At 37.3% G+C, this 25,102-nt stretch overlaps 4 protein-coding genes across 5 annotated transcripts; 1 reads left to right on the forward strand and 3 right to left on the reverse strand.

Moving 5' to 3' along the window:
• Positions 1–1,723: 1,723 nt before the first annotated feature.
• LOC135745622 (nuclear cap-binding protein subunit 1) lies at positions 1,724–14,589 on the reverse strand. Its single transcript, XM_073812145.1, has 23 exons — positions 14,396–14,589; positions 13,809–13,900; positions 13,365–13,465; positions 13,119–13,275; positions 12,596–12,703; positions 12,364–12,485; positions 12,082–12,151; positions 11,787–12,002; positions 10,887–10,984; positions 9,830–9,893; positions 9,608–9,718; positions 9,442–9,506; positions 9,262–9,324; positions 9,096–9,170; positions 8,892–8,995; positions 8,450–8,572; positions 6,612–6,714; positions 6,332–6,425; positions 4,318–4,421; positions 3,017–3,134; positions 2,780–2,923; positions 2,404–2,517; positions 1,724–2,313 (listed from the first exon to the last, which is right to left on the reverse strand). Exons 1-23 carry the CDS (start codon positions 14,427–14,429, stop codon positions 2,200–2,202), a joined length of 2,394 nt encoding a protein of 797 aa, XP_073668246.1. The 5' UTR covers positions 14,430–14,589; the 3' UTR covers positions 1,724–2,199.
• Positions 14,590–14,664: 75 nt separating this feature from the next.
• On the forward strand, positions 14,665–17,168 carry LOC135719252 (thiosulfate sulfurtransferase/rhodanese-like domain-containing protein 2). Its single transcript, XM_065241882.2, has 9 exons — positions 14,665–14,996; positions 15,247–15,521; positions 15,606–15,714; positions 15,788–15,910; positions 16,004–16,109; positions 16,236–16,351; positions 16,444–16,602; positions 16,670–16,808; positions 16,903–17,168. Exons 1-9 carry the CDS (start codon positions 14,865–14,867, stop codon positions 17,133–17,135), a joined length of 1,392 nt encoding a protein of 463 aa, XP_065097954.1. The 5' UTR covers positions 14,665–14,864; the 3' UTR covers positions 17,136–17,168.
• A 114-nt stretch (positions 17,169–17,282) lies between these two features.
• On the reverse strand, positions 17,283–19,289 carry atp6v0e1 (ATPase H+ transporting V0 subunit e1). Its single transcript, XM_065241901.2, has 4 exons — positions 19,082–19,289; positions 18,586–18,633; positions 18,044–18,167; positions 17,283–17,956 (listed from the first exon to the last, which is right to left on the reverse strand). Exons 1-3 carry the CDS (start codon positions 19,183–19,185, stop codon positions 18,074–18,076), a joined length of 246 nt encoding a protein of 81 aa, XP_065097973.1. The 5' UTR covers positions 19,186–19,289; the 3' UTR covers positions 17,283–17,956; positions 18,044–18,073.
• A 1,118-nt stretch (positions 19,290–20,407) lies between these two features.
• Positions 20,408–23,794, reverse strand: rpl26 (ribosomal protein L26). Of its 2 annotated transcripts, none has more exons than XM_065241920.1 (4): positions 23,730–23,794; positions 22,979–23,151; positions 22,093–22,233; positions 20,408–20,577 (listed from the first exon to the last, which is right to left on the reverse strand). In XM_065241920.1, the coding sequence occupies exons 2-4, from the start codon at positions 23,144–23,146 to the stop codon at positions 20,449–20,451; spliced, it is 438 nt and encodes a 145-aa protein (XP_065097992.1). In that variant the 5' UTR covers positions 23,147–23,151; positions 23,730–23,794; the 3' UTR covers positions 20,408–20,448. The 2 variants fall into 2 exon arrangements, with proteins under 2 accessions (XP_065097992.1, XP_065098002.1); XM_065241930.1 differs by having other exon boundaries at positions 22,979–23,154; positions 23,730–23,792.
• Between the last annotated feature and the right edge of the window lie 1,308 nt (positions 23,795–25,102).

Below are 25,102 nucleotides of genomic sequence, written 5' to 3' on the forward strand. Positions count from 1 at the left end.
ACACTGGCCATAAGGAATTAAAGCAGATTGAGAAAAAGATAGATAATATTCACTTTTTGTTTAGAGTACACACAGTTAAAGGGCCCATGTCACAGGACTTTTTTAAGATGTCAAATACATCTTTGGTGTCCCCAGAGCACATGTGTGAAGTTTTAGCTCAAAATACCATATAAATAATTTATTATAGCATGTTAAAATGGCCACTTTGTAGGTGTGTGCAAAAATGTGCCGTTTTGGGTGTGTCCTCTAAAATGCACATGTTTAGATCAAGTGCAAACACTGATCACAATGATGGTGGTTTGTTGAAATTGAAACTCAATTGTTCTGTGAATTATTTTTTCTCTGAACTAAATGGCAGTGCTGTGGTTGGATTAAGGAGTTGGATTATTATAATAAGAGCTCCTTATGACATCATAAGGAGAGCCAAATTTCAACGACCTATTTTTTCATGTGCTTGTAGAGAATGGTTTACCAAAACTAAGTTACTGGGTTGATCTTTTTCAAATTTTCTAGGTTGATAGCATCACTAGGGACCCAATCATAGCACTTAAACATGGAAAAAGTCAGATTTTCATGTCATGGCCCCTTTAAATAAAATGATCAAAATACAGTACTGTGCAAAAGTCTTAGACCACCAGCACCAGCTTTGTGGTTTAAGCAAAGTTTTATTCATATTTATGTCACTCTTTATATTAAAATACAAACAGAAAATATGTACACAAAATTAAAAACAAAACTTTCAGAACTATATGTCTTCATAAGGCATCAGTCAATATTTAAGCATTACATCTCTTGGCACGAAAAAACATCTAGAGCTTTTTTTAAGTAGACTGAAATCTTGAATTAAAATTAGGATTTAGTTAAATTTACGTTTAAGAGATCCTGCACTTGCCCGCTATTGCTCAAGTGGAAGGGCAATTTACTTGAAACACTTGGTACTTATACGGTTTTTAATACTACACACAAATTTTCTGGTTGTATTTATATAAAGAGACTGAGAAATAATGATATATGAATCTAATGGAAATCTAATGGTGGCATGGTAACCTAAGACTTTTGCATGGTACTGTATTTACCCCAGCCTTCACTGTACTAACATGGTACCAATATGTAATTTAGAGTTGCTAATAAGCCCTCTTTGTATCAGTCTGTACATCTGAGGTACTGATAAAATCTTTGGGGCGGTTTCCCAGACAGGACTTATCCTAGTCCCAGACTAAAATGCACGTTTGAGCTGCTTTAATTTAAAAAATATCTTGCACTGACATATATTAGTACCATTGTTTTATCTCGAGATGCACACCTGTATTGTTTTTGTAAGGTTTGTTTGTAAAAACTACATAAATGTCCTAATATAATTCAAGCCTAGACTAATCTTAACCGTGTCTGGGAAACCGCCCCTATAGGTGCAAAGTTTTTCTTTTTAAAAGGGTACCTCCCCCAGTGACAGCTTGGGGCCATTTCTTGACAGTGTAGACAAAATCAATCTTTCATTTGACTTGGGAAGATGTGATTTTGTAAACATATCAACTCAATATATACTAATCAACATTTGAAGTGGATCAAAAACGTTCATTAAAGTTGTCCTTAGACAAGAACAGGTATTAGGTATTGGTTTTAAGATCATTTTAAGAAAGGTTTTGATCCACTTCAAATGTTGCCTAGTGTATTTTGCATTCAACCTTAATGGGAGGTGTTCAAAAACAACAGACAAAAACGGATATTTTTGTTTGTAGGTTTTTTATATAAAAAAAGAGGAAGACATTCATCATTCAAAACTTAAGGGCTCAATGTTCTCTACAGAGGCACACCATTCATAATACAGGCTCACAACATTGTATCGCAATTCAATCGAGTCATTTCTCCATCAAAATGACGTAAAACGCATAAAAATTCTGCAGAATAATTTTATATGAAGGGTGCTGGAGTAAAACACAGCTCTCCCTTACCGTTTCCTAAACACTGGGCGTTTCAAAGGACTGACACTTTTCCAAGGAATGGCCAATTACACGAAATTTAAAAAAAGGAAAAAAATAAAAACAACACATACATATGTGCCCTAAAAAGGGTCTGACGAATTTCAATACCACTACAACAGAGAAAACCATCATTTCGAAGATTCCCCGTAGATGCAGCTAACCTTGAAATGATACATAAACCATAAACAGGCAGGTTGATGAAGTGATGCATTGTGGGCATTCATAGTTGCAGAGCACAGAACTGCTGGTACACAGCCAGGATGTGATGGTCAAGCTCGGCTGTGAAAAGCAAGTTCTCCAGGGTGCCCATGTACTGCTGGATGATCACATGATGCTGTTAAAAAAAAAAAAAAACACACATTAACAGTGAGCTCTAATGGGACAACGACGACGTGAAGATAACAGTCGTGAGGATGAGGTGTACCATGAGGAAGATCTGCTGCAGCCTCTCGATGCAGTTCTTGTACCAGGTGGTGTTGATGTCGATGCTGCCGGTCTCGCAGCGAACCAGGTGTTCTGTCAGTAACATAATGAAGCGCTGATGGAGAGAGAGAGAGATAAAAACAGCTCTTTTGTGCTCTCGGAGCTTCAGGCATTTTGTGCATGCGCTCAAATATCATAATGAAACACAAAGAGAGAAAGAAAGACCCATAAAGAATGTTTATTCTTTCTTGACAAACAGGAACGAGCTGTATAAAGGACTTTTCCCGGCACATCTTTTGAAAAGTTAGGGATGACACCACTACAAAAAATAAAACAAACCATGCATGTCAGCGAGATGAGAAATAACGCAAACGCACCTGGAAAATAACAAGGAAGAGATTCTTCTGTTCGCTCTGGGCCGACTCTACTTTCTCCTGAAGCTTCTCGATCTGCTCCTCTAACTGACCTTCCTCATCCTCACTGTTCTTCTCCATGTCCTCTTCATCGCCACTGTCCCGCTGCTGGAAAGAGAGAGACTCAACACTCAGCATCAATCATCATTCAGTCATCCAGCACCTGCCAGTGAGACGAATGGGAGTGCACTATAGCACTACCTTTTTGTTTTGTTGCTTTTCCAGCTTTTCTTTCGCCTCATCTAACTCTTTCTGGATCTTCTGCACGTGTTTGTTCATCTTCCGGATGGTCGAGTGAAGAATCTCCCACACGTAAAACCTGCACGGCGTCGACAAACAAGACTCAATACAGATGAAGTTATCATCCGGCACTGCTAATGGCACTTTTCCATTGCATAATAACCCACTGTTTGGGTCAAGTCAGGTCAGCTCAACTCACTTTGGCTTTGTTAGCTTTTCCATCTAGTTTAGTAACAGTTCGGAGTAGGGAGGGATTATAGGCATGTCGTTATATTTCATGGTTTCCACACTTTAGTTAACGTCAAATTCAAGGACCTTTCAAAGACTTTCCAGGTCCAATACCCTCAAATTCAAGGACTAAATGTGGGGACACATTTCAAGTGAGAGCAAGGTTACATCGTGTTACCTTTTAAGATACATTGTTACAGTTCCCTTTCGAGGGAACTCGCGCTGCGTTACTGCGGTGACACTTTGGGGACGCCTCCAGGGGTAAGTGCGTCCGAATGGGTGTATCAAATTCAACCAATGGTGAGGCTTAACGACAAAGACAGGGTGACGCAGAAGCCAGGAAGTATATCGCTATATGAAATATTGCCAAAGAAGGCATTACAGGGACGCAGGAAGTATGACAAAAGAGACGCAGCATCTCGTTCCCTTCTCAGTGAACAACAGTTACATACGTAACCCGAGACGTTTTCATGTGTCAAACACAACTATGCAAAAAAAGCATTTTGGTATGAATCAACATTCGCATACAAGATATAAGCATTTAAAGCGAACAGTTTAGCACGTGTGAGTCTCCTTTAAGTTGCATTTAAGCATAAATGCGGACGTGCGCGACGCGAATGTGCTGCCACAAACTGCAAGTCTGGATGAAAACTGGTATGGTGTTCCTGATTCTCAACCTGTGGATGTTTTTCATTGCTAAAAGGCAGTTTGGGAACTTACAGCAAAGCACAGACGACAACATGTTTGCTCGAGACAGCGCAAGCTAGCATGAAGGTAAAGCTAATCGTTTACATTATAGCGATGACGCTGGTAGTGACGATTCTCGCAGACCTATCAGTGATCTACAGTGTTTTCTCATCACGTTTTGGTATCAGCTCGGGTCGCTTGGAACCCCAAACAAGGTGGTACTAATAAAAAAAAGTATTGGGTACTACATATTGCACCCAGTGGAAAGGCTCACAAAAGTAAGCTGACCCGACCAAACCGTGGGGTACTATGCAATAGAAAAGCACCATAAGTGTGAATGCGTTTACCTGGTGAAATCGTGAGCCATATCAGAAGAGAAAATCCAGTTGGCCACGGCCGCGCAATCCACGATCTGAGTCCGAATCAGCTTGTCCACTAAGACGGAGATCATCTGAGCACATGGAGGGTGTTAAGAGACAACATGTAAGGAATAAAATATAGACGTGTAATCATACAGAAAAAGTATGATATGCACAGAAAATCTAAGATTTTTTTGTTACCCATTAATTTCCATAGTAGAAAAAACAGATACGATGGAAGTCAATGGGTACCATCAACTGTGTGCTTAACATCACTTAGCAAAAAATCTTTTTTTTTGTTCAACAGAATAAATGAAACTCATACAAGCTTATAATTAAAATGTTTAGGTGAACTATCCATATAATGTCTTGTGGACATGTTTTGACTCATTTGTGACCTTGGACCACAGGTAAGACGTTGGGTATATTTGTAGAAAAAGCAAAAAATACATAACCTACCCAGTCTCACGAAATTACGTACCTATAGTCGCGTAAAATTTAGATATATTTCGTGATACTGCCACAAATTTCAGCGAATTTCTTACATTATATATACAGTAGGGCTGCACGATGTGAGGAAAAGTTGCGATGTGCAATGACATTGTTTAATGTTGCGATGACGATGTGAGTTGCGGTAAATATTTTATATTTTTTCATGTTTTAAAATGCGTGGAAAACGCTAGACACATAGGTTATTGTCACATGATCTGCACGCTGCGCTTGTGTCATTCTGAAAAGTTAAAATGTTTTTGAAAAGCCTGGAAAAATTAGCGCTTCGCACTGCGTGCGAGTCGCGATGCTCCCAGAGCGCACATACTGCCTAAATTGGCCTAATAGCATGAACGCGCAAACCATCCGTGCGTCCCAAACTGCCTACTTCAATACTATATAGTATGCAAAGAGTACGAGTAGTGCTTTTCGCCTACTAAATAGTATGAAAGTATGCGGTTTGGGACGAAGGGCATTTCTTCAGGACTAAACGTGATAGGTCAAACGTTTATTACATGCGCTTACCGTTTTCCCTTCATTCATCGCGTCAAGGCTGTCTGTTGCGATGTGTTCATCGCGTGAGTTCATATCGCGATGACGATGAAAATTCGATGTATCGTTCATCCCTAATATACACTAATGATTTTTGGCATAAAAGAAAAATCGATAATTTTGACCCATGTTATGTCAGCCCATTGTCACGAAAATACGTACCTATAGTCACATACATGTTTTATTTTTTTCATGATACTGTCATGAATTTCTGCGTTTTTTTCTTGATTGTATCACAAATTTCTGTTTATGTGTCATTGTCACGTATTGGTTACTTAACTGCTTTTTCCTTTTTTCAAACCATAGTCGCTTCAGTTTAGGGTTAGATTTGGTGGTTGCATTAGGATGTCACTTTAAGTATTGGTTTATACAATTTTTTTCTGATTTGCAAACCATTGTCGCCTGGCGTTAGGGTTAGAGTTGGGTTTGGGTAAGGGGATGTCATTTTATGTAAATCTAACCCTAAACCGAAGCGACAACGGTAAGAAAACAGGACAAAACTGTCGAGTTACAAATACTTGACAATGACACATAAATGGAAATTCGTAATACGAGCACGAAAAAACACGGAAATTCATGACAGTATCACGAAAAACAATTAAAATAGGTACGGTATTTCGTGAGACTGGTCTGACATTACATGGGTCAAAATTATGCCAAAAATCATTAGTATCATATTCTAAGTAAATATTTAGTACATTTGACCTTTCACCTTTAAATGCGATTTTCTCAATATTTCGTTTTTTGTGGGCACTCTCATGTTCCAGATTTTCAAATCGTTGCATCTCGGCTAAATATTGTCCTATCCCAACAACCATACATCATTAAACAGCTTATTTATTTTAGCTTTTGGATAATGTTTAAATCTCAATATTAACCAATTTACCCTTAAAACTGGTTTTGTGGCCCTGTCACGCCTAGTTTTAAAATGTTGAATGATGGGTCAGAAAAATAAGCTGACCTGTGGGTGGTTCCTCCAGAAGTCATAGAGAACCCTGAGGATGTGCTGTTTCCCCTCATCGCTCTCTGTTAGGTTCTTTAGGACCTCGTGGAACCTGAAAAAGACACGGAGAACAGAAATACATTCAGCAAACAAAAGCACCTGTGGCATAAACAAGTAGACTTTAATGCTTTCCTCAGCATGCCATGATTGCGATCTAAACACAGCTATCAGAGAGTGTTTATGGGCAGGAGAAACGGCTGCTGGCAGGTCTGTGTGGGCTTTGGCTGAAGATACTCACTTGGCCAGAGCACTGAAAGAATGACTGAAGGACTTGGCAGCCAAATGAAGCAACGTCTGTAGGAAAACGTCAATCTTCAGAGGGTTGAAAGTGTCGCCCTCATCTGCACAGAGAGGAGAACTGCACTGTCACACATAATAAACTATTATAATCTATGATTGATGCATGCTGTAAACAAGCAGTAAAAACTATTTTGCATTAAAGAAATCTAAATGTGTCTATGAATAATGACTTTGACATTGTAGAACACAATCTTGTTTTATTTTAGCAGTTGACAGAGACTCTTTATTCAGTCTCTAATGCGGGGGTTTCATACTGGGGTTCTAAGGGGTCCCTAGAAAATTTTTCAGAAAAAAAGGCACAAAGTGTAAATGTCTACCAATATCTCTCTCCATCCATCTCGCTCTCTATCTTGCTCTTTCTCTCTCTCCCCATCTCTTTCTTTCTCACTCTCAATCTATCAATCATCCCTCTATCAATCCATCTCTCTCTATCCATCCATCCATCTCTCTATCAATCCATTCATCCATCAATCCATCCATAAATGGATATCCATTCATCCATCCATCTTTCTATCAATCACTCCCTCCCTCCCTCGATGGATAGATAAAATGGATATCCATTCATCCATCCATCTTTATCCATCCCTCTCTCTCTCTATCCATCCATCTCTCTATCAATCCATTCATCCATCCATCGATCCATCCATAAATGGATATCCATTCATCCATCCATCTTTCTATCAATCACTCCCTCCCTCCCTCGATGGATAGATAAAATGGATATCCATTCATCCATCCATCTTTATCCATCCCTCTCTCCATCCATCCTCTATCCATCCATCCATCCCTCTCTCCATCCATTCATCCCTCCCTCCCTCCCTCCCTCCATCCATCCATCCATCCCTCTCTCCATCCATTCATCCCTCTCTCCATCTATCCATCCATCCATCCCTCTCTCCATCCATCCATACATACATCCATCCCTCTCTCCATCCATCCATCCATCCATCCATCCATCCATCCCTCTCTCCCTCTCCCTCAATGGATAGATAAATTAATATCTCTCTCCATCCATTCTCCCATCTCTCTATCCATCCATCCCTCCATCCATCCATCTCTCTATCCCTCCCTATCTCCCTTGATGGATAGATAAATGGATAGATACCCATCCATCTCTCCATCCATACACCCATCTTTCCATCTCTCCCTTGATGGATAGATAAATGGACATCCATTCAGCTCTCTCTCTCTCTCTACCCATCCACCCATCCCTCCCTCTCTCCCTTGATGGATAGATAAATGGATAGATACCCATCCATCTCTCCATCCATACACCCATCTTTCCATCTCTCCCTTGATGGATAGATAAATGGACATCCATTCAGCTCTCTCTCTCTCTCTACCCATCCATCCCTCCCTCTCTCTCTCCATCCATCCCTCCCTCCCTCCCTCTCCATCCATCCATCCCTCGCTCTCTCCATCCATCCCTCCCTCCCTCCCTCCCTCCCTCTCCATCCATCCATCCCTCGCTCTCTCCATCCATCCCTCCATTAGCCATGACTTTGGTAAATTCATGTGGTCAAATGTAAATGGAACAGTTTCAACAAGTCAATCTGTAACTATCTGATTAGAGAAGTGACCAGCTGAAATAATGTGAAATAAATATAATAAAAAGGCCATTCTGAATGTAACTTGTGCAATTCTTAGAAAATTGGCAAAATAATTAAGAAAATGAAAAATGTGATCCCTATCATAAAGTAAGAAAACCCTGATATGAGGTACTTTATAAAGTGGTTCACTTGCACCATCTAACAGAGTAAAAGACAGTTGACCCACCATCATCATCATCCTGGTTGGGATTTGGTACATCTTTTAATATGGTGAGAATCTCCTCATTTGACGCTCGGTTTTTGATCGCATTAGATACTGTGATTGACACCGCATATCCTGGCAATGAAGCTATAAAAGAAATTGTAAAAAAGTGTTTATATAATTTTTTGTTATAGACACTAATCTGATTAGACAATAATCAATATTAAATCAAATTTTTCCTAATTTAAACACATAGCGGTGGTTTCCCGGACAAGGATTAGACTAGTCCTAGACTAAAATGAATGTAAGAGCTGTCAAAACTAGTCCTGGCTTAAACTAATCCCTGTACGTGAAACCACCCCTTAATCCTTTTTTAGCACATGATTCCATCTTTTGAATTATATTGTGTTTATGTCTGACTACACTTGGACTCAAATCACAGATAAATACAGTTTTCAGAACGTACCACTGGTCTCATCTCCATATTTATAGTGACACAAGGGATCAGCAGGAATCATAGTGGAGAAACCAGAAGGAACGATGTCCACTATCCGCTGATGATATGACAATCTGCAGATTTATAAAATGGAGGAACGACACGTTAACAACAACACAAGAAGAAACCGATATCGCTTCGCAGCTATAATAAAAAGCTTGCAATGAAATGTACCTCATACACTTCTCCAAAACCTCTTTAACAAACTTGGGTTTGGGCTTTTCAGGCTCCTGAGTCAAGCAGTCAGCCCTGAAGAGACAGTTCAACACTTAAATGACTCGAGAAGCTTCTAGAAATGTAAGCGATTAATGATGTTCAAAGAAAAATGACTCCGTCTTACCAGTCATCCCAGCTCCATCTGAACTGGAAGTTACTTAAATGATGTGAGAACCAGTTGATGAGTCTGAATAAAAAAAGTCATAAAAGGACACAAAGCTTTGAAGATTAAAGATGTTTGCATTTACCAATAGTTTAAATTTTAAATGAGTAAATTTGATCACATAACATCACACAGACTCACCGGTCTATACACACGGTGTTCATTGTGTCCAGTCTCATGTACATCATTTCTGTGGCTTGAGCAAGCTGATGAATCGCAGATTAAAGAAAAACTACAACTGCTGGAGACGATCAACACATCAAAAACATGACTGGATATTGTCAGTTTCACTCTGGGTAAAGGATACGACTTGTGGTAAGGAGCCCGGCTGTAGTTTACAGAGCTCAATGAGTAATGACGTGTACAAGACATCAATGTGGGGTGGAGCAGGCAACATGAATAACTCCCCAAATATCACCTACACATCAACACATAACATTACACCAGCAAATCAAACTTGGGTATAATTATTATTAGTGCACCATGAGAAAGTTTTTGGTGTGTGGCACAGCACTGCATTTTTATTCACCTCCACTATGTGGTAGTTAAGGGGTATCTTGTTTTTGCCAGGGTAGCTGAGCAACTGGGCAGCGCTTTAAACAAAAAAAAAAAACATGGTAAAAAGTTTTAACATCTGCAACCAGTGGCTTGTGGGTCTTGATGTTTTCAACATGTGGATGATTACATAACTGCAAGTACATTTGGTGTCCAAAGTCAATGGGTCTCAATTATTAATAATTGAACACATTTGCAACCAGTTGTCCACCGAAGTAAAATGAGTAAAAAAGTATTGGATGTGATAAAGACATTTAATATTATTTCATGCATCTGTATCAAAAATAAATCAAGTCATTGTTGTTTGGACTCATTACATTTACATAATGTTTACATTTGGCATTTAGCAGACGCTTTCATATAAACATTAAAAAATGAGGAAGGAAGAGTGAAGGTTTGCCATTAAGCACATCTTCTTTATATGTATAGAAAACATAATTAGGCTATATAATAATAATTAAAATAATAATATATTTTAAATAATAATAATAATAATAATAATTATTATTATTATTTTATTATAAAATATAAATATATTATAAAAAAGATTAAGATAATATACATATATACATATATATATATATATATATATATATATATATATATATATATATATATATATATATATATATATATATATATATATATATATAAATAAACAAATAAATAAATATAAATAAATAAAAACAAATAAATCAATAAATATATATATATATATATATATATATATATATATATATATATATATATATATATATATATATATATAAATATATATATATATATATATATATATATATATATATATATGGTTGTATTTTTAATGATTTTAACAATATAATATTATCTGTAAAAAGTGTCTTGTATAGCTGAAAGTCATGATTTCCTGTTGTCCGAATTAGTCCGTGTCAATTCTGTCAACTTACGAGTACCAAATTATTAAAATAATTAAAATATAATCAAGAAAAAGCAAAACAAATATGATTTTGGACACCAATATACATGCAATTATAAATCACTCATGGACTGACCAGGTCTTCCTCTCTTTCCAGTGGGACTTGATGATACAGTGCAGATTCTCTTCGATGACAAAACGCTCAACCGAATGACTGCCTGGCATTACCGGCCCCTGATAAACACAATAATATACAGCTAAAAGCAAATGCATCCACATACACATACACCAGCACACAACTGCATCCACATGGCATGAACGTACAGTTATTAAAGCAATAAGCCCCAAGAAGCAGTGGGTTACCAGTGCATATTATAACAGCTAAGGGGCGTTGTTAGGCACGGCGCGAAGCTGTTATAAAATGCACTGTAACCCCACTGCTTCGCTGGGTTTATTGCTTTTATAAAATGGTTACTTCATATGCATAACGTTAGCAGGATTTCATAAAATAAAAATAAAACACAAATAAGTTGTAATTATATTAGTACAAATATTATTATTATTATTCCGCCAAACAAAGTAGTTCCTCAGAATTAAATGTGGCTGCAACAGAGCGCAGTTCCCAACCAACACAGACGCAGCAAAGACACAATGAAAATATGATTTAAGACTGTGGTGTTTATTTTCATAAATCAGTACGCAGCAACAGTAGCGCAGTGATACTTATGTAATGCCGTCTGAACCGTGGGTTTACCGGGGTGTTTTATCACGGCTTGGAACGCGTTTCAACCAATCAGAATGAAGAACCAGAACTGCCCATTTTATAAAGAACATTAAAATACAAAAAAAAAACAAGATTTAAATCAGAAATGATTTTTCAGTAGTCTATGGACATTTTTATCGGCTGATGTAAGCAAAGTCACAAAGGTGGGGAAAGTAATAATATCATCTTAATCTCTTTGATTTCAGTTGTGCCTGGAAAAACATTTGAATTACAGCAGAACTCAAGTATCAAGGGATGTCTATGGCCTCGTACCTCTGGGGCATCGGTGTAATCGAACATGCGAAAGACAACGCGGGGCACTGGATAGACGGCGTCATCCGAGTGGGCTGGAGGGGTGAAGGGGGGCAGGTTGTGCTGCAGGGCTTCGCACAGCACGCTGTCAAATGCGATATACGGCCGCAGGATGTGCCGCTCTTGCCAGCGGTCCTTCTTCAGCTTTTGCACTTGAGCCCAGAGACAGTCTAGATACTAGAGACAGGGAGAGGTTATGGAAGTAAATCAGAATAAAATCGATGGACAATCTGCATATCTGCGGTCTGACTCTCACCTCTTCCTGTGGATGGGGCTTTTCTGCAGTCCACACTTGCAACATGGGAACATGAATCTTCTGTCGCCGCCTGAAATTAAATGAATAACATGAGCAGATTCTTCCAAATTAACTGCACCAATTTATTACAATTACTGAAAAGGATAACCTTTGAAAAATTAACCATTTGCAAAATAATGACCAAATTTACATGCATTTCTATAAATCCCCCTTGTAATTTTTTTCTTTAAAAATTATATCTTTATAAACTTGAGATGTGTAAAGGTTTAAAGAGGAACTTACTTCAGGTAGCCCTCGATTTGGTTGAGCAAGCGATCCATTTCTACGTCCTTCTTCTCGTACAACTCCTTGCCAACCCATGGGAGGCTCGACAGCACGGCGTATACATACCAATCAGACCGCACCTGCACAGACACATTCATTAGCATCCCATTATCTTTAAACAATAAGAAACCATATCTATGAAACCATTAGATAAAAGTGTCTGCTTAATGAACAGATGTAAGATGTGTACCTGTGGAATGTCCTCTTCCTGTGTAACACTGACAAAGTTTTCGAACATAGCGACCATGGAGGGAGCTGCAATGACGTGACAGTTCACCAGGTCACTCAGGAAACGCACCTGCAATGAAAAAGAATAAAAAATAAATTAAAAAATGCACAAAACCCTACATACACACAGGGTTCCCAATCTAAGCCAAATGTCAAATTCCCTGACTTCTCCCTAACTAAAAAGCTGAATTTTCATGACCTATGTCTGAGATGCCATGAGCCTGATAATAAAAAAAAAATGTATATATGCTTATATAAAAAATTAAATGCATGAAAAAAACAATGCCAATAAACGTCTGTTTAGATTATAGTCTCAATTAATATCAGCGGAGGCTTGGACCCGGAAACAGCATTTCTTACTTAACAAGCGGGTTAATTTAAAGCAACCCAACAAGAAAAATTCCTGACTTTCAATGTCTGAAAAAGACCTTTAAAATTCCCTGATATCCCAGAAATTCCCTAACACATAATTCAATAACACATACCAGGTAAAGCGCCTCAGTGTACAGGTTTGACTTCAGCGTCTCCTTAAGTTGTCGAATCATGGCCTCCACAAACTCTCCTCCGAAATTATAGTTGCGAGCATTGAGAAGCCCCACCAGCGTGCTGTATACCGTCAGCTTCTCAGGCAAAAGCCTTGCACTGTGTTAACAAATCAGAAATGTGTCACAGACAACCGTATCAGTTTTGGAGGCATATCCAGGAAAGAAATACAAAAATAGTCGACTTACACAGAACATAGGATGCGTAAGATTTTGCTTTTATAATTCGGGAGATCAGCTTCCAGGACACCAGCAAGACCTTCCAAATTACTCTCCAAGGAGGACGTACTCTGAAAACAGTAACATTAAAACACGTACATCAGTTACATATGAACTCATTTTTATAAATTCACAGCTCAAAGAGACACGTACCCTGATAGCACACATACATCTCAAAGACGTCTATTTGATGTCTGCGCGTTTACATCTGCAAGACGTATTATTTAGATTGTTTGCTCATCTGCAATACGTCTCCTAAAAGATGACATATTGAAGACGTCTGCAAGACGTTTTTGATTTAGAATGTATGTAAAGCAGCTCTTTCTAAGACCTTAATAAGATGTTTTTACACACCAGATGTATTCCAGATCTTTACCAGACGTACCTGTGCTATCTATCTGGGTAAGATCATACCTTTTCTCCCACTCGGCATATCAGCGACTCCAGACGGTCCTCGATCTCAATAGGTTCAGATGTTCTCCTCCTTTTGTGAGGTTGGGAACCTCCTTGAATAATAATAAAAAAACATGAATAAGTGAACTTACTTAGAAAAATTGCCTCCATGAACAATACGTTATATATTTATAAAAAGTTATATATAAGTGCACAAGATAAACAGCAAAAGAAGAAACGTAGGTGGTGTTATTGTATACAAAACAATGCAATACGCATTTACATAAAAAGTGCAATGTATAAGCAGGGCAAGAATTATTATTTTTAAAACAAATCAGATTTTTATTGTATATAATATAACGTTATATGCATCATGTAGTACCCATTTCAACTGAATCATTTGCTCACATGGTGACACATTTTAATTGGTCGTGCGTATTTTAGCATGCAAATGTGTGTTGGATGCTGAACGCATTATGGAAATAAACAGAAAATTATCTTAAAACTACAGCACGAAAAACAAGCATAAAAATAAATAAAAAATCACAATACTTCAATGACATAACAAATCTGAGATAGCGTGCATGCTAATAGGCTAACATGCTCACCATCATTCTCATCGCTGTGTCTTCGCCTTGACATTGTTCAAACGTAACACGCAAACTTTTTAATCAGTAAAGAAAGCCCTCTATTTACAAACTGGTGTTTTGCAGGGATATTTCTATCCACTAAAACTGAGTTCAGTGAAGCATAAACGTTTGAATGGCAACAGCGGTTAGCCACACTAGAAAAATAAAGCGGTCGATTTAAGAAGAGCACTTCCGGCGTGTGCGTTGCGTCACCGGAAATACGCCACCAGTGCGTCTGGTTTTATCTTCCGCAAGCATGAATTCCACGTTGAATTCTCTTGAATAATTTGTGTGTTTAGTTTTATAAAGCTAAAAAGTGTAATTATTAAATTGCACGAGACATTTGGAGGGCGTCACGTGATTTGTTTTTATATGTATGTGGTTTCATAGCGATTGTGTAGTTATTCTCATGAACAAATAATTGTAGTGATACTTAATTCTGTTTATAATGGCATGCGACAGCTTCACCGAGAGTGTGCTTGTTCATCTGGATGTTGAGAGTTTTGGTCCAGAGGTCCATAAGGAACACAAACCAGACTTTTCAACAACAAGGAAACTGTATTCTTATATCAAGAAGAAGGTGAGTAATACATGCAACAGAAATGTTAATGGTTATAATGGAAAACTATAATGCTCTACTGGTAATGTGTTGGGTTTTGATGGTGTCATCAAGTGGATGGGAACCAATAGGACACCATTAAATCCTAATGAAAGTGCATAAACACTACATGGATGAGTTTTGTAATGCTAAACAGCTGATTGTTCACAATTGTATTTGAAGTTAAAGCCATATAATATTTCAAACATATTTCTATTCTCTTGATGCTTAGACGTTCGCAACATTTGTGGCGTCCAAAAAAGTCCCATCTTGTAAAAACACTACGGATCTTTGGCAATGCTGTGGGAAGTCATTTGAAGAGTCGTCATCAATACACAAACATGTTGCCAATGATCACACCAGTGAAATTTACCAGCTGACCACAGAGACCCTGGAGATGATGCTCCAACCGGCAGGACACGAGGACTTCATGCTGAACGATGAATTAACAGATGTGTCAACCTGGATCCCTGATACAAGCAACGTCTCAGAAGATGATCTTATCAAGTAGGTGCATTGCATGGAGTTGTCGTTAAATAATGGTTTGATAATATTAGGATGACGGGTTTACGTTGAAATGATTTGTTTTAGGGGCCCAGGTGAAGTGTTGCTGTATTACTGCTACTGCGAAGTAAAAAATGCCAAACTCATTTGCCAGTGGCAAAAAGAGCTTTGTTTAAAACTTCATCTGACAGGCAAGGTAACTGAAAGCGTATAGTAAAATACTTTTTTTTTAGTTTTTATGTTAGTCATTTCTGGTGGTTCATCCACAGATTCGAGTGGCTACTGAGGGGATCAATGGGACGGTTGGTGGCACCAAAACAGCCACTAAACTTTACATCAAGGCAATGCTGTCACATCCAACCTTTAAAATAATGCAAGCACAGGATTTCAAAGTAAAGAACCATTTGACTTACACTGTCCAGAATAATACTGACATGCACCAAAAAGTCAAAATTAATCTACACAAATATTTTTTTTTACTTTAGAAAAGTGAAGGTGGTGCAGATTGTTTTTTGGATCTTAGGGTTGGTGTCTACAAAGAAATTGTCCCCATGGGTGTGGATCCAGATGCCATCTCGTACAGATTAGCTGGTACACATTTTATTTACATTATAAATCTTTAAAAAAAATTTGCCTCACAACTTTTGTGTACTGTCTGTATATTTGTAAAAGAGCAATATTTAGACAGGTATCTTGCACATTTTGTATTTCATACAGGAATACATTTGGAGCCAGAAGAATTTCATAAAGAAGTGAAGACCTTCGTGGAAAACAAGTCCTCGTGTAGTGATACAATACTGCTAGACTGCAGAAACTTCTACGAGAGCAAAATTGTAAGCACCACCCTACTAATTTAGCCAAGTAAAGGTCAGAATTGGATGAAGACTATGGGTAATAGCGAGTCTGATAACCTGTCTGTTCTCAGGGTCAGTTCAGTCAATGTTTAGCCCCTGACATCAGGAAATTCAGCTACTTCCCAGACTATGTCGATGAGAATTTGGATCTCTTTAAGGATAAAAAGGTTCTGATGTATTGTACAGGAGGGATCCGCTGCGAGCGGGGTTCAGCTTATCTCAGATCCAAAGTAAGTCTGAATAAATTTTTTTTATTTAAGCAAATCTGCAAAGGCTTAAATTCTCCAAATTCCACAGAATGTATGCAAGGAGGTGTACCAGCTCAAAGGAGGCATTCACAAATATCTGGAGCAGTTTCCCGACGGCTTTTACCGCGGTAAACTCTTTGTGTTTGATGAACGTTATGCAATCGCATTCAACAAAGACATCATCTCAGGTGTGTAGTGCAAGCCTTTTGTAGTTACACAACTTTCAAAACCATAATGGTGCATGTCAAGCGTAGTATGATGATGTGCTTCTCTATTCCCCAGTTTGCAGATATTGTGGTTGCCCGTGGGATCAATATCAGCTGTGCTCCACAGTCTTCTGTTGCCAGCTGGTGCTGTCATGCACTAACTGCAGAGCAAGCGGTCTGACGGCCTGCTGCCTTGCGTGCCAAGCCAAAGAGCAACGACAAAGCGCCGGCCCTTCTGATGGGTCTCCGTATAAAGAGGAATGTGAATGTACGGTGTCACGACCAAGAATCCCCAAAGACACTTTATGATGATTTTAAACTCAGATTGTGGTTGGCTTTTTTTTTTTTAACTTCCTACACGTTTAAAGTTTGTATCAGAATCACTTTTACTGACTTCTGTACCAATTTAGTGATGCTTTTAAAACCTGTACACAGATGTCAATCTTAAAATAAATGTCCACTCTCCTTTTGTAATTTTATTGAACATACAGAATCATACATGTACAAAAGACAGGACGGTTACATGACACAAACTATACAAAAAAACAATGCCGTCGTAATACAAATAGAAAACAAAAGCAAAGTTTTAATTGCATATTATTTCTGTCAAAAAAACCAAATAAATATATAAACACAGATCTTATTACACAAACATATGCACTGCAAAAAAAATGCCTTTTTGATTAGTATTTTTGTCTTGTTTTTTGTACAAATATCTAAAACTTCTTAAATCAACATTAATTTCTCGGTGGGCATAATTATCTAAGAAAATAAGTAGTTTTTATGCACAAAATATCAAATTTAAGTGAATTTCTAGCAAAAAAAAAAAAAAAATCTGCCAAAATTGGGTAAGCTGATTTTTCCAAGATTTTATTTCTTACCCCATTGACAGATTTTTTTTAAGCACACGTTTACTTAAATTTGATATTTTTTATCTATAAACTAGACACATTTTCTTTTGATATTTGTACTCAAGACAAAAATACTAAGAAAGTGCTTTTTTTGCAGTGTGGGTGTCATTTTTTGATTAGGAATAAAGCATGTAAAGCTTCAATCAATAGGATCTCTCCCTTTCACAGAAAGCGTCAGTGAAATGTTATCAGTTTTGGCACTGTGCATGCCTCCAGCATCTGCTCAGGGTGAGAAAAAGTTAAATTAATTAACAAAATGCCAATTATTTAAAACATGTTCAGTAAAATGTACGACAAGTTCACTACCTGGTTTATGAAGGGACCCCGTGATGGACCCTATGGCCAATGATAGTAAAGGTACCAGATGGTATCGTTGCTCAGTGATGGTCCAAGCAATGGATTGAGCTGGGCGAGAATAGCAATCAGCCAGCTAAAACAAAACCAAGTCATAAAAAATAAACAGTCATAAGGAACTATAGCTAAGAGAATTAAATCAGCATTGATGTGGCAAACCAAAAATGTTGCCACTGCCCCCTAGTGGCGGCTCAGAATAAAACACTATTACATTTCTTCAAAATACTAAATAATTTACAGTACGATCAGTTTATTAAAAAATCAGATCATACAAATCATATAATTATAACAAACTTTTTAACGTGTGTAAATGACATAAAATAACTGGATGGGATGTTTGGTTTTATTTGTAATCAATACTGAAGTTGCCCACAGGCAATGTCCGACTTTCATCTGTTAAAGAACAATCAATCAATATCTTTTACCACATTAAATAACACTTATTACTCACAATACAAGTAAAATCGACAGAAATATAAAGGTTATGTACTTACAATAAGTAGCAGCAAACAGCAGTCAAAACCAGCATGGTCACAATGACTCTGGTGGACATAAATCATAGCGATAAAAAATTAATCTAACACTTACTTTAAGCTATTGAAAATAAACTGACACGAAATGGAAAAAAAATCGACAACTTTTAATTTCATGACTGCCACTTGGCATAGACAGTCACATGACTCAGTCCTTTACGTGAGGATTGAAATACTAGTGAAAACGTAGTGGCGTTTTAAGTGAATTCATATTTATTATAACTAACGTGAAATTGTTAATCATTCATCGTATATTTGCATGCAAGTCAGACCTTAAAACTTTTAACTTAACGTTGCTCACTTTCCTAAACTAAGTTATACTACAGACAAAAACTATAAACAATGTTATCTAAGTTACTTGTATTATTTACAAAGTTCCTTACTCTTTATTTTTAGAATAATACGTTTGATTCAGTTTACGCAAGTTTAGTTTAAGGAAATGCTAATGTTTACTCACCCTCGATTCGGTCCTTTAGGAATAAACCACGGAATAACTCCACCAACAAGACCCCAAAATACAGTCATAACCGACACAGAAATCACAAAAGATGTGCTCGCCATTATAAATGTAATTAAAAGGTAGTTTATAACCTATTTTTTTCCTCAAAACTTGTGCGACAGCGCTCGCGCTCTCGACTGATGTGTGTGGAGGGTGATGATCACGTGACCGTACAGGCACTGACACATGACTGATGCCTCACTGCTTCCTCTACTAAACACATTATTAAAACTTTAAGAGATCAAACTAAACAGATCAAATTAAATATACAGCCGCCTTCTGATACTACTGACCCTATCCTTGACAAACACAATGCGCACTTCAGTGTCCTGATAGGATTTAATCTACAGTGGAGTCACACGAGACCTTTACCCAACATAAATAATTCAAAATGTCACCCTGCATTAATAAAACCAATGAGTGCTGCTGTGTAGCTTCTGTTTGCTTTTCTTGAATTGAAAGCAATTATCAAATCCATGTTTATTCAGTGGCCATATAAGAACTTTGGATAGTTCCTTAAACTTCCCCTTTTTCTGAAAACAAGGAATTGCTTAAACTGGGACTTCCAATCATATGAAATCAGGTTTTTGCAGACCATGCACTGGTTCACATGAGATTATTTGAGAAATCTTTATATCTAATTACTATTTTTATGTTCATCATAGTATGCAGTTACTTGAAAAGGTTAAGGTGAATGGCTTCTGGTTTTGTAAGGTAATCTGTGATACTAACCAAGGCACACACAAATTGTGCTGGTTACAAACTTTAAAGGGATAGTTTACCCAAATATGAAAATTGTGTAATATACTTTACTCTAATGAACACAAAGGAAGATATTTTGAGGAAATGTTTGTACCAAACTGATCATGAGCCCCATTCACTTACATAGCATATTTTTCTTACTGTGGGGTCTCTAATGGGTTTGGTTAAAAAAAACATTCCTTAACATATCTGTGTTCATCAGAAGAAAGAAATTTACACAGGTTTGCAACAACATGAGAATGAGTACATAATAAGATCCTTTTTATTTTTATGTGAACTATCCCTTTAAGAATCACAATGTATGGATAGTGCCAAATGAATGATAATGTTGTAAGTCACACCTACTTCTGGAAAAACAGGGATGTACATAAAAGTAAAAAAGGCTGTCACTAGATAAAAAGCAATATGCTTAATTTGAACCCATGACATCCAATGCTTTGTTACCCATTCAAAACATTATAAATGAATAACTACACACAAATGAGATCTATTTCAACCACAAAAGTCAAAACAGGCACAATATCAGTTTTTTACAGTCTTTTATTGTTAGCAAAAGAAGCATTTTACTCCTGCATCTTCTCAATAGTCTCCTCCTTGTATTTGCCCTTCTCCTTGCCAGCCTGTCGGGACTTGGCCTTACGTTCAAGGATCTTCTTGCGGTCCTTGTCGAGCTTTAGCCTGGTGATCACCACCTGGAAAACAAGAATTTTCAATTTAATATATTAAGCAAGTACATAACAGTCAGGACATGGTAACAGGTAGGCCTTTTTTATTTTAGTTATAACAAAATATAACCGCTCAGAACATCTGTCGCACACCAGGCAAGAAGAGCAGCATCACTAGGGTATCATCTAGTGCAGGTGTCTCAAACCCTGCTCCTGGTGAGCTACCATCCTGCAGACTTCAGTACCTGTCTGTACTTATCAAGCATCCTTGAACACCTTGATAAGCTGTGTTTGATTGGGGTTGGAGATAAAATCTGCAGGACAGTAGCTCACCAGGAGCAGGGTTGGAGACCCCTGATCTAGTGTATCACACACCGGACCGCCACATACAGACGTCACCAATCTGCATACAATGATAGAAAATAATGTGTTTGAATTTTAAATATGTGCTGCATTTTCATCCAGTGTGCGACCCCCTTAAAAGGACTAAAAGCATGACGTGTTTATACCTGCAGTAAACGTTTTAAATGAGTAAATATAGAAATAGGGCTGGGTATCGATTCAGATGTTCCAGATCGATTCGATTTCTATTCACAAGCTATCAAATCGATTCAGATTCTCGATTAAATTTTCGGTTCCAGTTCTCAGGTAGGTTTTTATACTCTATTCTCGATTCAACTCAATGAATATAGATTTAATACACATACTATATTAATAAAAAAAGAACAGTGAACAGCAGTTTACAAGTGGGTAATTAATAAAAAAAAAATTAAAAGCCACAACATGTCTTGCTTGGGAAATCTAAAATGCTTCCATTCCTCCGTTCAATGTTTGCGGAAATAAATATGAAAAAAATTTATCGACCGCGTTTTAAAAAACGATTAATCGATACATCGATTTTCTTGTGAAACCACAATTACCTTCATGGCAATAACATACAGACAGGCTGTACACATCAGACATCTTTCAATAAAGCTATAGAAGGTTGATAACAAATAGTTATGATTGTGACCATGGACATCATATACAAGTCCTGTTTGCAGCTTAGATCATCAACACAGAAGCTTTTTGGACAACTGGTTGAAACAAACTGGGTTTAACATCAACCATGACTGTTACTGGAAGCCTAAATATGAGGCTTGGTACCATCTTAAGCAGGGATGGGCAACTTCGGTCCAACCATAATTAAACACACCTGAAACAGCCAATTAAGGACTTACTAGGCATACTAGAAACTTTTAGGCAGGTGTGCTAAGGCAAGTTGGAGCTAAACTCTGCAGGACACCGGCCATCCAGGAACGAAGTTGCCCATCCCTGATTTACAGACAGGCGTGCAAATATTTTCCTAAAATCCATTTAACAAAAACTTTATCGTGTTGCAGTTGTGAGTTGTCAATCTTACATCACTAAATTGTATTTTTCATATCGGTTGGCTGTCCGCTAAATAACCATATCGATCCATCACTACTTGAGGTCTGCCATTCTTCAAAATCAAATCAGCACAATGTTTTGCCATTTAAAAACAAAATTGGCATTTCGTACCTTGCTGGGGTGGATGCCAACATGGACTGTGGTGCCATTGGCCTTCTCACGCTGCACACGCTCGATGTAGATCACGTACTTTTTCCTGTAGACCTGCACAACTTTGCCGATCTGCTGGCCTTTGTAGTGTCCCCGGACAACCTGCCAGCAAGAAAATATAAAAGTTACATCCAAGTACTAATGTAACAGACTACTAACTTTAAAGTCTGGCACTACAGAAGTTGTAAAAATGTTTACTACCTAAAATAGAACATACATTGTGCGATTCTCCTTGCTATGCTTCTCAGTGAATTATGGGTAAGTGTCACTCAATATGGGATGTAGAAGTAGTACCATTACACAGCTAGCTCCAGGAAATGTATAAACATACTTATATTGCTGTTCTTCAAACATTTACAGGTATTTACATGATAATAAAGAATACATATAAAATTATTACGTGACGAGTGTTGCTTTTTCAAATGCATGTAATAAATGACTCTAAGTGTGATTTTAGACTGATAAAGACTTGATAAAATAGCTGTAGTACATAGTGTTTTGCATAATGTCATCATCGTAATTTAGAAATCAATATCGGACATGTGTTATAGTGTGTATCGCGAAACACCGTTACAACCCTAACTGTAAGTGCATCATATATAAAGTGAAAAATTGCATGTATTTACATTTACATATTTGGCAGACATTTATCAAAAACAACTTGCAATAGATTCAAACTATGCATAAAATCATTGTGTGATCTACTAAGTGAACTACAGCAGCACATACATGCAAAACCTCCTGACAGCTAAAATACTGATTCAACCCAAGACAACCAGCTAAACTACACACCGCAGTTAAAAAAAAAAAGGTTAATAAGTGTACACTAGGTTGGGAAAGTCCTTACCTGGACCTCATCATCCTTACGGATGGGCATTGATCTCACACTGTATTTCTGTCGGAGCTCTTTGGACAGAGGAGAGGACATGATCTTCCTGCGGATGTGTGATGGGGCATTGAAATGCCTCTTACGGTTCTTGCGACGTGAGGAGGTCACGAAGGTATTGAGCTTCATGATGGCTGCTAGTGACAAGGGGGTAAAGTCAAAAGCATTAGGTCAGTAATACGTCTTGCAATGATGAATGATGTCACAAACTCGTCAGTTTTAGTATTATCAAGACAGATATGATGTTTAAAAGACAAGTTGTGTGTTGTAACTAAGTAAACCGTAATCTATATTGTAATTTTTGACTCATTACCAGCACATGTTGTTTGTATTGAACTCCATGTCAAATGTTATTGCCATACAGCCACATACACAAGATGACTTAACATTAAATAAACCACACAATAGTTTATAGTAGAAATAAAGATTAGAAGGCTTCCGCTTTAATAAACTAAATTAACAGCGTATGTTTGGGGTGAAGTAAGTTAACGCTGTTATTAACTCAGGACATGGCAGCGCTCCTGAGGCAGCTACTAGCTAACCTTATGCGGCTAAATCGATCTAAATGTTGAACTGTTAAGGCAAAAATAACACTCGTAAATCGTACATAGTGATTTTGTAAAACAATACTGCGTGTTTTAAACTTTGCAGAGGTGATAACCACGAGGATGGAAGCGGATAGATATAAAATGCTACAGCAATCTTCGCTTACCCTGCCGACTTGTCGCTATGGCCGCCGGAAAAGAGACTCGAGTAGTACTTCCGCCAAAATTAGTTGTGGACCAAATCTCGCGAGATTACCATAGACAAATGGGATTTGATTTTGTAGTGGCCGCGTTGACCTCTCACTATTTGTGTGTTTTGTTTTTTTTTTTAACTAAAAAAGCTTGTAGTAAATAAAATAATAATTAAAAACAAATAATCTTTACGATTGGTGATATTTAAATTGAGAGAAAATCAGATTTTGACGGTATTTATGTAATGTCTTTTCATCAAAATGATTGTCTTTATATTACACTGTATACAGTTAATTACCTTAATATCAATTCAAATAATATAAATTCATGATTTACATTATTTTGTAGATAATTTTGGAAAATATATTTTACCCTAAACAAGTTTTTAAATTGTGTCATAAAATTACAGTTTTGTTTCTTATTATTTGCAAAAATAAAAGTATATTTAAAAAATTGATCACAGTAGTCAAGATAACACATATTTACATAATTAAAAAAAATATTACGTATGCTTATGTTTGAATTGGGTATAGGTGTACACTAAAGTTTCATGCAGGTGCTTTGACTAAAAAAGCCAAAAGGTTATACAGAACAAGAGAGAAAGTAAATCTGAGTCAAAAGTGACTTTATTAGGCTGACATAATTGTCTGTAAATTGAAAAACAGTTTTGATCCACCACAATATTCTGCATCAGTTTTTGGCTTTTATCCAGCCAACCTTTAAAAATAGCAGAACATAGTTTGCCACAACAGTTCTCTTTGAAAATCAAGGCCTATTAAACTGCCCTGACATGTCACAGCAACAGGTGTTCATTTACACAAGTCAATGGCATCTATTGTGAAAATGAATATGGCATTGAATAAGCCAGATCAGGGGGAAAACATGGATTGACCAAATCTGTAGCAGCAGACACTGTTCTTTTGGGTTACAGTTCCAAACACGGTTCTTTGCTTCACAGAATGCTTCTAAGGCGCATAAAGCTCTGTCTGGTCGTTTGTTCTCTCCGGTCTTTGAGACTTAAGAATAAAGGGTCTGTTGACTGAATACCACTGAATGGATGACAATAACAAAGGTACAAAGCTCCTAATATAAATATTTCTCAGGACTTACTGTTCTGTGAAATTTCCTGAACCTCTGTTGAAAACATCTTGTAGCTCTGTAAGTTTGTAACTTGATTATTCAGACAACAGCATTTGCACTAATAACTATATTAACATAAAAAGCTGTCAACTGATCAAGCTGTCAGAAGAACTATATCCCACTAACTAGTCCTGCACTCTCTGTGTACCTAAGAAAGGTCCTATGTACCTTTGAGGTACCAGCACGTACCTTAGAGGTACCAGAGGTA

The sequence above is a fragment of the Paramisgurnus dabryanus genome, chromosome 16 (assembly GCF_030506205.2).
Source record: "Paramisgurnus dabryanus chromosome 16, PD_genome_1.1, whole genome shotgun sequence".
NCBI classification, from domain to species: domain Eukaryota; kingdom Metazoa; phylum Chordata; class Actinopteri; order Cypriniformes; family Cobitidae; genus Paramisgurnus; species Paramisgurnus dabryanus.